We start from the raw sequence: 12,660 nt of genomic DNA, 5'->3' as shown, positions 1-12,660 counted from the left end.
GTCTCTGCCTTCCACAGGGCCCAGCACTCCGTGGGTGCTTACTAAGTAGGCTGCAGACTGACCAACTGACTGGTTAAATGCACTCAGTTCCCCGGGAAACAGGACTTCTGGCTGGAGAGAGGGACAGAGGATGGGAGGCCGCCATGATGCTAGACACTTGCCACGTGTCAGGGGCAGGCTAGGCAGGAGGGGCGGAAACACTGCCTCCACCTCCTACAGATCTGCGGACGCTGTCGATGTGAAGAGAGCAGGTTCGGGGAGCAGATGAGGTCATGTTTTGTATGAGGGATGCTTCTTCTGGTGTCTCCCTGTCCCCCTCTCTTTCCTAGTTTTCACGCCCCAAACTGCTCTCACTTTCCATTCCTGCCTCCTCGAAACTTGTTCTCAGAGCCAGGATCTGTCTGTGAAGCAGAACGTAGGACAGTCCTCTCTTCACGGTCAAATGTGTCAAGTCTGACATCAAATGTTTTCCTCACGCCAGCCTTGGGGACATGTTACTTTGAAGGCATCGGTCAAGGCCATCAGCCCAAGCGATCCCCACCCCTACTCAAGTGATTGGTCATTAGCTGTCCAACAGGGAGCGTTATGGAGAACTCACTTCTTCTGCAGATGCAAACACCTTGCACCAGGTCTCCTGAATGTCTATAATCACGGCAGACAAGACAGAACTGATGCGACCTGGTTTTTTAAAAAGCTCAAGGAGCAATCAGAAAAACCTCATCTGGCTTTCAGTTTGTAGCCTGAAAGGTGCTGGGAGGTGGTGGTGGGGGAGTGCCCTTCCCTGGTAGCTCCCTGTAAACTGCACACATTCCAAACGGCCCCTGCTGAGCAGCTACATTTCCAGATTTTCAGAGCAACTTTGAAACCTGAGCTGGGTGAAGCACTGTTCGCTTAAATATGCAGCTGATCAAAGATAGTATTGTGACTTCCTTTCCAAATCTGCCTATGAGAAGAGATTAGCATCAGTTCACAGACACAGGAACTCTCTGGGCTCTTTAATTCCTAACTAGTGCTGGTGAAGGTATCTGTGTACTTCAAAGGAGAAGGACTTTTAAAAAAAAAAATCTTCTTCTTTTTTTTTTTTTCTCATTTCTATCACCTCCAACTTTTTTACTCTTGCGTCTCTCTTTCTCTCTGGGTGAAAAGAAACAGCGGGTAAACAAACCGCCTGGCAGCTCAAAGCACCTTATCGGAAAGATGCAGTTCTGAAGCACTCCTCTGCACCCGGTCACCTGCTTTTCTCTTTTTTCAAAGAGGCGCTGAGCAGTCAAAAAGAAATAGCGTTCATTAGAGAAAGTGGTTTGGGAGGGAACCTACTTGAGCCGTGGCCTTGTTGGAAATTTGCGCTGGTGCAGTACGCTTCGATCACTTTAAGGATCTGCGCATCCTCTTCCAGAGCAGCAGTACCTGTCGGAGTTAAGGAATGAGGACTTTGCGGAGACAAATCTGCCCCTGGACCCTCGAGATGACGCGGTGCACTTCGCTGCTGGGGGCTGGCTTCCCTGACTGGAAAGCCTCCTCTGGCCGCTCTCTTTCCATTTTTCTTTGCTGAGGAAACTTTTTCATCGTTTGGGGGCTTCTACTAAGACTCCGAGGGGCCACGATGACCGCGGTGGGCGTGGCCCTAGCCTCGGTTCTCACCCGAAATACACCACAACCTGCCTCCCCCCCAAATTATAAGGCTCCCCTTCTCTAGGAGGCTTTCCCCCATAGACCCCACCCAGTTTTTTCCAAGCAGCCAGCAGAGTCATTGATTCTCCCTTCCTCCCTCTCCCTCTCCAACTCGTTCTGGAAGGGACTGGGGGATGGAACCCTGCTAGAGGGCTGATGCGCGCACCCAGGGGCGGGCTGGGCTATGCAGAAGCTGGAGTCCGGCAAAGATTTCTCCAGACTGTATTTTTGGCTGAGACACTGAGGAGGCATCCCTTACTCCTTCATGTGTGTCCCAAAGTACCTCGGTCCCAGCCATAGAGGCCAATGCACACATATGGACTGGCCAACCGACTCTGCAGTCCGCCTGGGAATCAAGCCGTTTCTACACGGCAGCAGGCTGATACCTTGGCTAACTGGGAACGTCACTGAGCATTAAATTTCCAGAAGGATTTCAACCTTCAGGTCTGTTTAGTCTATCTCAGTAGGGGAAAACATCTTGGGCATCAGAAACTAAGGGAGAAAAAATGTATCCATAGCAGACGTGGCCCTTTAGTGGTTCTCAACCAGGCGGGGCAAAATCTTCAACGCGATGATCATACGGAGGCCGTTTGGCTCAGATCACATGAAGTGCAGTGGGAGGCAGCTCGTTCAAAAAGCTTAGAGGTGACCAAACCCTAGAATGCGTGCATTTTTCTTTGTGTAACAGGTGATACGGAGGACAAACTACTCTCATCATCTGCTTCCAACAAAATTCTTCTGCTAGCTCATCCATAGCTGACCGTCAAAAAGTATAAAACACATGGCGCCTGGGTGGCTCAGTCGTTAGGCGTCTGCCTTTGGCTCGGGTCGTGGTCCTGGGGTCCTGGGATCGAGCCGCGCATCGGGCTCCCTGCTCCGCCAGAAGCCTGCTTCTCCCTCTCCCACTCCCCCTGCTTGTGTTCCCTCTCTCGCTGTGTCTCCCTCTGTCAAATAAATAAATAAAATCTTTTTAAAAAAAAAAGTATAAAACACATACTTTTCCGAATCACATATTCCTCCTCCGATGGCTTTCTTTCTGTCTTTCTTTTGTGAAGAAACTTCTTCATCGTTTTGGGGCTCTTACTAGACTCCTGTAAGGATAGAGGTTTCTTTATGAATTAGAATTCTCCCCCCGAAAACAAATTAAAAATAGCAAATGAAATTAAACCGAATGGCTCTCTCTTATTTTGACAGTTTCCAGAGTGCATCAAAATTTAATAACGTACACAATAAAAATGGCTCCAATAAACTCTAAAAGCTTACATAAAACAGAGGCAATGACATTGTCCCCTCAATTGCCATAGGGACAGGTGCCCTCTGTAGTGAAAGCAGTGGGCGTTGATCCTAGGGAAATAACCGTATCCCTAACGTGGTTTATAGTCCTCACTGCTACGGTTTTAAGAGAGTTAAGTAACAACTGCTTTTCAAAGAGCTTCAAGGCGGTTTAAATACATTTTCCTTAGCAACAGTCCCCCAAAGAAAAATATTAATTTCCATTTGTCAGATGGGAAAATTAAGGCAGAGGGACCGAATACTTTCCCTGGAGTCAGGGAGAAGAGCCAAATGAGGGATCTCCGGACAAATAACTCAGGGTCAGGAGTCACGGGTGTAGACCTAAGCTTAAATATACATATATAAAGCCATATTTTTAATTAGGCGATAAAAGAGCCATGAATTATTGAATTTGCTTTTGCCATCTGAATAACCAGTGCCCATTATCAGGTATCCAAGTAAACGGATTAGAATCTTAGACCCTGGTGACCATTCTTTTCCCAATCTCCCATGCGATGCATATACGTGATGTATGGATAATAATTAGTACCTTAAAATATACGGAACAAAGAATTTAATTTCTTCCACTTAGCCACAGTGACCCACTTAGACTTACTTGAAAACAGACAGACATGGAAAACTCACAGGTGACAAAAAGAACAGGAAAAACAGCATTAAAAAACACACACACACACAAGGAAAAACGGGCATTTTTAGGGCATCTAAGACGACGTTTTCAAACGTATTTCACAAGAGCCTGCTTTTTTGAAGAAAGTACTTACATGTCAGATTTGCATCTTCACATTTTAGCCACCAATTAGAACAAGGGACAAAACAAGCATAAAGGAAAGCTTCATTCATCAAAGGTTACAGCACAGCATTATGATGTCACTGTAAGCCAAAGATATTGTTCTACCCTTACCTTTAAGATATAAGACATCCTCTAAAGTGAATATGTAAAGAAAGAGAAGATGAGCGTGAGAGGTCGATGGTTATAATGACCAAATCCATTTATCAATAATTCTAAAACAACATTTGAAATGTTAGTGTTATCATCAATTACACAGAGAGAATATCATCATGTTTCCCACATTAGTCTCAGATGCAATATCATCATGCAAAAGCCCAAGGAATACAGTTCTGTGCGGAATAACAAATACTGAAAATAACCGAAATACACACTATGCAGTAAGAATATATTAATAACTCTCTTTTCCCAGCGGAAACAACATGATCATGCCTTAGTTTTAATGGATTAGTTCTGTGAAGGATTGAGTCAACTTTACCCTTCAAGGCTCACCTGCATTTGAACTTAGTAACTGACAATTACAAAATATCCATCGTTAAAAAGGGGACCCAGGTAACTATGACGTGGCACTCCTGGTTTACGTAATCAGAGAAGAAAATTGGATGCCTGCGGGTATCACTGGTCGATTTCCAAAGCAAACCTGTGGGACTGTTTCCTGGCCCAATTCTGGACAGAGGTACATAATAAGGATTCAGCTCGAGCATTATTTCTTCTGCCGTGCCCAGCTGAAACGATCAAAAAATCCTCCGGTGTCCAAAGACTGTTTTATTTTTACTGCACTCGGAGGCAACAATTAATCAAAACAGCAGCATGGTGTTTGAGATCGGGACAAACTTAAAATTGAGCTAAATCTGTGTCACGCCTCAAAACACACGTTCGAAATAGAAATATATGCTGTCTTTGCTCCCTAATTCTAAGATGCGCCCCATAACCGTCACGGACTTAAACCTTCACTCGCTAAGACCTAGGTAAAGAACAGTTCCTAATAAATGAGGCTCTTTACTGAAAGCTGAAATGATGAGAAACAGCTTAGGGGAAAAAAAAAATTAAAAACACTGTTTGGATGGAAAAAGTAACACTCCACAATCACAGGAGCGAGTGACTGACATTTCCTGACTGCAACTTTCAGGAAAAAATAGAAAGAACCTTCAAGTGCCCACACTACCCAAATATCCAATGCCCTTTAAGGTTGTTGCCTAAAAGCCTCTGCTTAAAAGACATTCTTTTCATTAAATTCTTTTCCCTTCCCAACTGCAACAAAAAGTCCTGGCCCTCATAGTTCAGACTCATGGCCTGGTCCCATATGACTTTCCTGGTTTGGCTTAATAGATCAAAATGATCCAAAAATGCAGAATTGGGTCTGCTTGGGTGGAAATTCAGGTCGAATGAAGTGGCTCTTGTTCGAGACGTGTGGATGTGATTACCAAAGTATACAACTGTCGTGTCATCAGAAAGGTGAAGCAGAGGCACTTTAGGAGGGGACCAGGGAACTCAGGCAGCGCACATAAACCCTGTGGATATTTGATAAATATCCGTACAGGGACACTGGGGAAACGGGAAATTAAAAAATAAGAAATCCCTGAGTCTAACAATTCACAAGTGACTGACATCTATCCCCTAGCATAAATTCTAGCACATTCCCACAGAACTATTTGTAATGAGCTATGAAATGAGCTTGTCAGAAGCATTTTATACCACAGGTAGCAAAATTACCTCTTTATAACCTAGTGCTGCTGATGGTCTAAGTGGAGGTGCAGGTCGTAGACAACTTAAACTCCACGGTTTTATAATGTGAGGAGGTTCCAGGGGTCCTCGGGGCTGTCCAGTAGAGCTAAAAGACTGGGAAAATGTCTGATGAGATGTTGGCAATCTGCCATCTGAACCCGACCTTGGGCCACACGGCGAGAGAACAGCAACAGTGTCATTGGATCAGCAAAGCCAGCCATAGAAAAGGAAAAGGTGGGCAAACAAAAGTCTCCAGTTTGAGAACTGGCACTTTCCAGTCCGGCTTATGGGGTCTCTAAGGAACAGGACCACATTGACTCAACATCCTATGATCCTGTCTTCCCTCTCTCTTCTAGAATTTCACGCAAGCCAGGGGTGGCTTTCCTTCAGAAGAGAGGAAAGCAGAGTCAAGACTGAATGGGTTCAGTCATGCGTTGGGCGCTCGACTAGGTGCCAAAATAGGTTCTTTCAGCGGAACGACCAAAGACAAACCTCAGCAAAGTAACTAGCTGGCGACTGACAAAGCCAAGATTTGAACTCAGGTCTGATGCCAAAGCCCTCGTTCTTCCCACCACAACACACAGTGCTTGAGACTGGAGTTTTGGCATCACCAGTTTGAGTGTTAACAGACAACACGGCAACCTTCACTCTCACTCAACAAGTACGGTAAAATCTCATTGCTTCCAATTCCAGGAATTCCAAAGTTGTGATAACTCAGAAGAAGGCAACGCTGAAAGTTTACCCTCGAAGGTGACCTAGTGAATGTGGTAGCATCGATGAGACTGCATGGCGGGGCTTAAGTCATGGGGAAGGGAAACTCTGTGTTTTGACTCAGCATACAATGAAAAGGAGACTAACGGTCACTAATTAAAATGAATTTCGTGTATCACTGAAATATCTTAGCGGGACTTGTGATGAGAAAAACTTTGCCGGCAGTCGGGGCGGGGGAGTCCCTTAATACTGTCAAACAAAAGTGCACACCTCTTGGTACACCTTTGTCTTAATTTGGATGGGTCTCCCTCCAAAACAAGAAATGAGAATTCGAGAGGTTTTACTGTACTTCGAAGCCTACAAATATAGATGAGCTGAAGACTAAGGGCATGCTCACTGCTTCTCGTAAGTCCTCTGCAGGCAGGTCTGACAAGAGCCTCAACAATCCCCAGACAGCGCGAGTGGACCACTTACGGAATGACCGCTGCAAGATGACGACGAGGTCTTGGATAACGAACTGCAGGAGGCGGGCCCCCGGATCAGTCTGCAGAGCTGCTCCAGCCACTCCTGCAAGTCCTGGTTGCTGCCGCAGTGGATCACGGTCCTCTCTCCATTACCTGCATCGCCCGTCGGGGAGCATTTGGAAACAAGAGCGAGCGGAAGCCTGAGCTCGCCTCCTTCATAAACACACTCGACGCAACTAAGACTCGGGTGTCTGTTTTTAAGGAGGGTTCACACCTAGGGGCTAACCCCGTGGAGACGTCTATGTCGGGGACAGGTCACGAAGTCAGGAAATACATACCTGTATCTGATTTCTAAAGCTGTCCTTGACTTCTACTGCTTACAGAATCTGAGGAAAGTAGTCTAAAACTTTAAACAAACTCACAGGGCAAAAAGTGAAGGACAGAGCCCATCTCGTTCACAGCCTCAGACACTGTTCAAAGTTGAATCAACATCTAATCTCGGGCTCCCCACTGGGGAAGAAGGGGGTAAGGCCCCGGGGCCAACACCCCAGTGTCAGCCACTGTTCTGTGTCCGTGCAAAACGTGGAAATCACACAGGCCTGGCAAAAGGGATCCCAGGCCGAGAGGTCAGGCCTGGCATTTTGCTTGGTTTGCGCATTTACATCAGTTCGATTTGTTATTTCTGAGTCCCAAGAAGTGGCTCTCTTAGGCAAGAAGAGATTGAAACTAATGGCAAAGCCAAGGCTTCTGAGTGACCAGGAGACTGTTCTATCGCTGGACCCTAATTATCCCGGGAGAGCTAACATACTAGGCCGTGCCCAGGTAAAGCTCACTCATAGCCTTATCACAGAAAATAATGGCATTTATTTATTCAAATCCCACCTTGTCTCAAAAAGGATTTCAAGTAGCTACTTGAAAAAAGAGAAAATTACCTACCCGTGATTTCAAATGTGTTGTCATTCCCTTCGATTTCATCTAATCTAGTCACCACCATTCCCGCTACTGGTATTTTTCCCTATCGGAAAAAGAACATTCCCATTAATTCTGTGGTTATATGCACCTCTGCTTATGTCTATTAGATTTTTCTGACCCTCTCAGGAATCCCTGCCGAATGACGGCTAGACAGATTTCTCTGGCCTGTCAATAGATAGTATGTTTCCCTGCTTTCAATTTTAATTAGACAAGAAAGCAAGGGGGAAATATGGGTTGTGTTTTGCTAACACGCCCTAAACCATACGGTGGAGATTTACAAACAGCTTACTTTCTTCTAACACATTTGCAGGAGACTCAGTCAACAAAGTAAAGACTCAAAAAAAAAAAGTCCAATTTTACGAAAATTAGTAATTGCTATGCCAGATGTAACAGGCAACCGTAACTCACGGCCCTCCACATTTGGGGAGCAGGCTGAAGGAAGTTTAACTTCCTAAGGAGTTTCACGACTTGCACCTCCGAACCCCGAACCATGTGATATGACTGCGACCAGACAGTCACAGGAGTGGGTCCCAGCTTTATAGTTTCTCAGCAATAATGATATGAGATGAGCCCGTGAAACATGGCTGCTGCTAATTTATCCGGTTGCAGACTTAGAGTTCTATTTAAACATTCATAACCTAGCTCACAACCAGAGCAGTGGACATTGAAGATAAACTCATTACAGCAATATAAAGGTTTCTGATCTAAGGAACATCTGTTCTTATAAGCCGTTTAATTACAACAAAGGGTCAGAACACTCTGTGTTCTCTGGCTGGAGCTTTTAACGCCATAGTGGAAATATTGCATCTGGATGGAAACATGTTTTCATTCTGGGTCCTGCTATTTGCTTTATATGAAATCTACTAACCTGATAGATAAAGCCACTCATCCGAGGACTTGCAGATAACATTATCAAGACACTTGAGAACAACAGGAGGTACCGCTCCTCTTTTTCCTAAAGTGAAATGAAACATGCTAAGCGGAGAACAGAAAGTGGACATTTTATTTGTTAAGATTTTCAGGAGTCACTGTTATGTAACACAGAGCTTGTGAGGCAACGGAACACGAACAGTGACCTTTTAAGAAAGATACCCAACCTCAAAGCACCAAACTAGTTGAATTTTGCTTTGAAAGGAGTACAAACCCATGGTTTATCTCTCTTCTTCCTCTACATAACAGTTAGATACAAATAACCATGCTTCGTTCCCACGTATGCACGCCTGAGACGTCACAGGGTTCATGCCAAGGCACAAGGCTCTGGAGTCACAAAATGAAAATGATTTTACTTTGAAAAGGAGCAAAACAGAAGGGGCTTTCAGGCGATGGTAAGTCTCCTATGCTCTAGCATGTGTATTAAATTCTTATTCATAAAATTACTTTTAATCGGTAAGAACAAGATAACTATCGTACCCATGTAATGGGAAGAAGTAAATACTTTCTGAAAATGGCATGAAAGGAAATTTCACACAGGAGGGCTTCTCTGAACCCCTTACACAGATAGGTGATTAGTAGGTGCAAAAAAATTCTGTTCGGCTTACACGCCCAGCCGTGTTAGCTACAATGATCCTTATGCCTCTCTCCATCTCCTTCCTTGCACTTGAGAAGGGCAATCCTTCAAGGCTCACTCTCCTAGCAAGTTCTCTGCAGCCTCTCCCATCTTTCTCTTGCTTGGTTTCCTTCTGCAGACACTTCATCTCTTCCTTCTCCTTCCAGCAGCCTCTCCTGCTTAGCTAGTTTCTTCTCTTTTGCCTTTACCATCTGCCCATCTCCTGTCCTTCACTGGCCCCTGTGGCTCCTTCTTCATAACACGGGCCCGCCTCGCTGTGCTGTGCTTCGCAGATGCTGCCTTTTTTACGATTGAAGGTCTGTGCCAACCCTGCGTGGAGCAAGTCTACAGGCACCATTTTTCCAACAGGCACCATTTTTCTAGCAGCATTTGCTCACTTTGCATCTCTGTCACGTTTTGGTACTTCTTGCCACATTTCAAGCTTTCTCACTATTACTGTATTTGTTCTGGTGATCAGTGATTATGACTCACTGAAGGCTCCGATGATGGTTAGCATTTTTTAGCAATAAAGTATTTTTGATGGAGGTATGTACTGTGTTGAGACATAATGCTATTGCCCGCTTAATAAACTACAGTACAGCGTAAAGAAAACTTTTACATGCACCGCAAGACTGAAAACTTGATTTGACTCGCCTCCCTGTGCTGTTGGCTTTGTGGCGGGGATCTGCAACCGGACCTCCAGTGTCTCCTAGGTATGCCAGGACCCCATGCCTTGACGTTCTCTTGCCAAGTTACTTGCTCCCTTCATTTTTCTCCCCATTGATTCCTTCCTAACTGCGGCCCCACTGCCCTCTCGAAGTCATCAATAACTGCCTTCTAGCGAAATCCAATGGCTTCTTCTGGCTCTCTGTACTCCTTGACCTCTGACCCTTCGGCAGCACTCAGCGGGCTGACCACTTTCCACCGCCCCTCCCTCGCGGGGTTTCCACGACAACACGCTCCCCCAGTTCTCTGGGTCAGGCTCTTCCAGGTTTATCCCAAAGGTGTGAAAGACTAATAGTTAGACTCGCGGCCACATTAACCCTCCCCAGGGTATCTGCATCTTAAATGAGATTGCTTGTTAACCCCAAGTCATGAATCTCTGACAGAGACCTGTCAGGGATTATACGGAGATGTTTTGGGATGGGGAAGGCAATTCTAACACCCGATAAATCAAACCAGGTGACATAAGCAACCTTCCTCCCCTACTCTGCCCCCTTCCTAAAAGACATAATCCGTCTTCAGCCTTCCGTGCCTCTCTCTGTATATTTTCTTCCTAGGAAGGCACATCTGTCAGGAACAGCTAAATCTCTGCCTCCAACTCTGCCCTCCCTCCCACGTTTCTCTACCTTAGTAACAGCCGCCTACAAGATCTCTCCACCTGGAGACCTACGGCTGGTTACCTGCAAGTGAACAGGTCTAAGATGACACCATCATCTCCAGCCCACAGGTCACTGCTTCCTCTCCACTTGCCCTCCTAACCGGGGCTCAGATTTGCCCCCTGCAGTTTTATTTTCTCCTCCACCACCTTCGTGGGGGGAGAGGGGGTGCTTCTCACTTTGCAGCCCAGCTGGTCCTTCTGTGGCCAGCCCCCTCCCCTCCGGTTTCCATGACGCACATGCTTGTCAGATTTAAGCATCATCAACTCCCCCTTCGTGGTGTTTCTCTACGACTTGAGCCTCTAACAGCTCCCTGCTGCCCGCTGTGTGGGTCTGAATGGCTCTTGCCCGATGCCTGGGGTTCTCAAAACCCGACTGTCTCCCTCCGTCTCTTTCCCTCTCCCAGCACGCTTCCTCTGCTCCTGACCGACTGGCTTCCCCACTGTCCCATGCCAAAAGGCCACGCTCCTGTTCTCTCCTGAGATAAGAATGGCCTCTACCTTACAAAATCCTCGCCTTTCTTCTTTGTGGCCCTCCTCCTCCAGTCCTAGCTCCATAAGGTCTTCTTGCTCTCCCCCTTCTCCGAACTTCTGTGGAATCCACTGTGGAGATGTGCACAAGCTACACTGACTACTTGGGTCTGTTCGCTAGGTGCAGCTTGCATTCCCATCTGTTTGCAAGGCATTCCTTGAAGGCGGGGATCACGGTGGATTCTCTCGCCTGTCTCCCGCAGCACCTAGCAGAGTGCTGGACAAGGAAGAGCTGCTCAGTTTCTTTGAACGTTCAAGCACTTGACCTTGACGGAAAGACAAGTCAAAGAAGAAAAACAGGAAAGAGGAAAGATGGAAGCAATGGCACTGAGGTCTGAAACGTCTTACCTCGCACGTTCCCTGCTGCACCATTACTTGTGACATAAACAGCACATTCCCCAAGGTTTTAATACTCTCTCCTTCCCAGGCCTGAATAGGCTCAGAAAGTATCTGCAACTCCAGCTGTTTCCTCTTTCTCAGGTCTTGGCACTGCTCCTACAGCCAAAGCAGAACATAATGGACTAGGGATTCTTGCGGAACAGACCCAAATCAAGACTGAAGTGAGATGAAGTTTTGGACTTTCAGATTTCCAGAGTCCCTACTCCTCAGCATGATGTGTCCCCAGCAGACAGCAAGATCCACTATCCTAACTCTCCAGCCAAAGGTTTTGTGAGGAAGAGCTACTTTTGCCAAAACATCAAGATAAAGTGGTAGCAGGGGCCATGCATTTGTTTCGTCATAAGATAGATTTGATTCACTGTCCCTATACTTTAGGGACTAGTAGTAGACTGGTATGGGGAAAAAAATACTAAATTAATTTTTATTCCTAAGAGAACTGTGAAAAAGAGATACAACTGAATTTTACGCATACAAACTGAAAATACAAGCCAGGAAATAATATGTGGGATATGAATACGATATATATAAATATCACTGCTTCAGAAAGCATGAAGTTATTTCTTAGAGTAATTTAACAGTATTCATTCCAAGTTGAATATGAAAATGAGCATATGGTTAGTTATGTTACTGTTTCCAAATAAATGTCATAGTTTTTTGGGGTGTGTTTTCTATACAATCTCTGCTGCCCCTTTTAGCTACATGGCAATTGGAGGACATCAGTTCACTCTACACACATTGGTGAAGCATCTAAACTTGGCAATAAATATACTATGACCATCAAAGCAAGCTTCGCAACGTGGAAAATGGTCAGAGAGACCTCTTATTTTTTTAAAAAGGAATGTTACATCCAATTTACATAGGACAAAATAAAGGGGACACAAAGAGTCATAAATGCCATGGGTGTCAGTGGGCCATTCGATTAGGTTGAGCCATGTAACTATTTTTGACCTACGACAACAGCAATTTTAACCCAATACCTTACTCTGGTTTTCAACTTGCTGTTTACCTGTGGACACATCAGGTACTGATCTTTCGACAGCAATAAAAATGAGGTGATGGTGAATGTCCCATCACAAGCTTATAGCAAGAATCAATAACTAACCGTAGATCCCAACTACTTGGAATGCTACAGAAATGTCTAAAATGAAGCTAAACTTGGGGTGCCTGGGTGGCACAGTTGGTT

The 12,660-nt window shown here is 45.5% G+C and overlaps 1 protein-coding gene across 6 annotated transcripts in view; it reads right to left on the bottom strand.

The window, feature by feature from the left end:
- ARHGEF6 (Rac/Cdc42 guanine nucleotide exchange factor 6) overlaps positions 1–12,660 on the bottom strand; it is a 114,818-nt gene that overhangs the window by 5,801 nt on the left and 96,357 nt on the right. For 4 of the 6 annotated variants that reach the window (XM_032428218.1, XM_032428217.1, XM_032428222.1 and 1 more), the window contains 8 exons: positions 11,427–11,573; positions 8,492–8,578; positions 7,588–7,666; positions 6,662–6,804; positions 5,465–5,602; positions 3,866–3,886; positions 2,669–2,762; positions 1,318–1,407 (listed from right to left, as the gene is read on the bottom strand). In XM_032428218.1, the coding sequence (XP_032284109.1) occupies positions 1,318–1,407; positions 2,669–2,762; positions 3,866–3,886; positions 5,465–5,602; positions 6,662–6,804; positions 7,588–7,666; positions 8,492–8,578; positions 11,427–11,573 (799 nt within the window). The remainder of the gene's footprint in view (positions 1–1,317; positions 1,408–2,668; positions 2,763–3,865; positions 3,887–5,464; positions 5,603–6,661; positions 6,805–7,587; positions 7,667–8,491; positions 8,579–11,426; positions 11,574–12,660) is intronic. The other 2 variants (XM_032428219.1, XM_032428220.1) reach the window with 2 other exon arrangements.

The sequence above is a fragment of the Phoca vitulina genome, unplaced genomic scaffold (genome assembly GCF_004348235.1).
Source record: "Phoca vitulina isolate PV1807 unplaced genomic scaffold, GSC_HSeal_1.0 scaffold39, whole genome shotgun sequence".
Lineage (NCBI taxonomy): Eukaryota > Metazoa > Chordata > Mammalia > Carnivora > Phocidae > Phoca > Phoca vitulina.
This window is presented reverse-complemented; position numbering and strand designations above follow the sequence as displayed.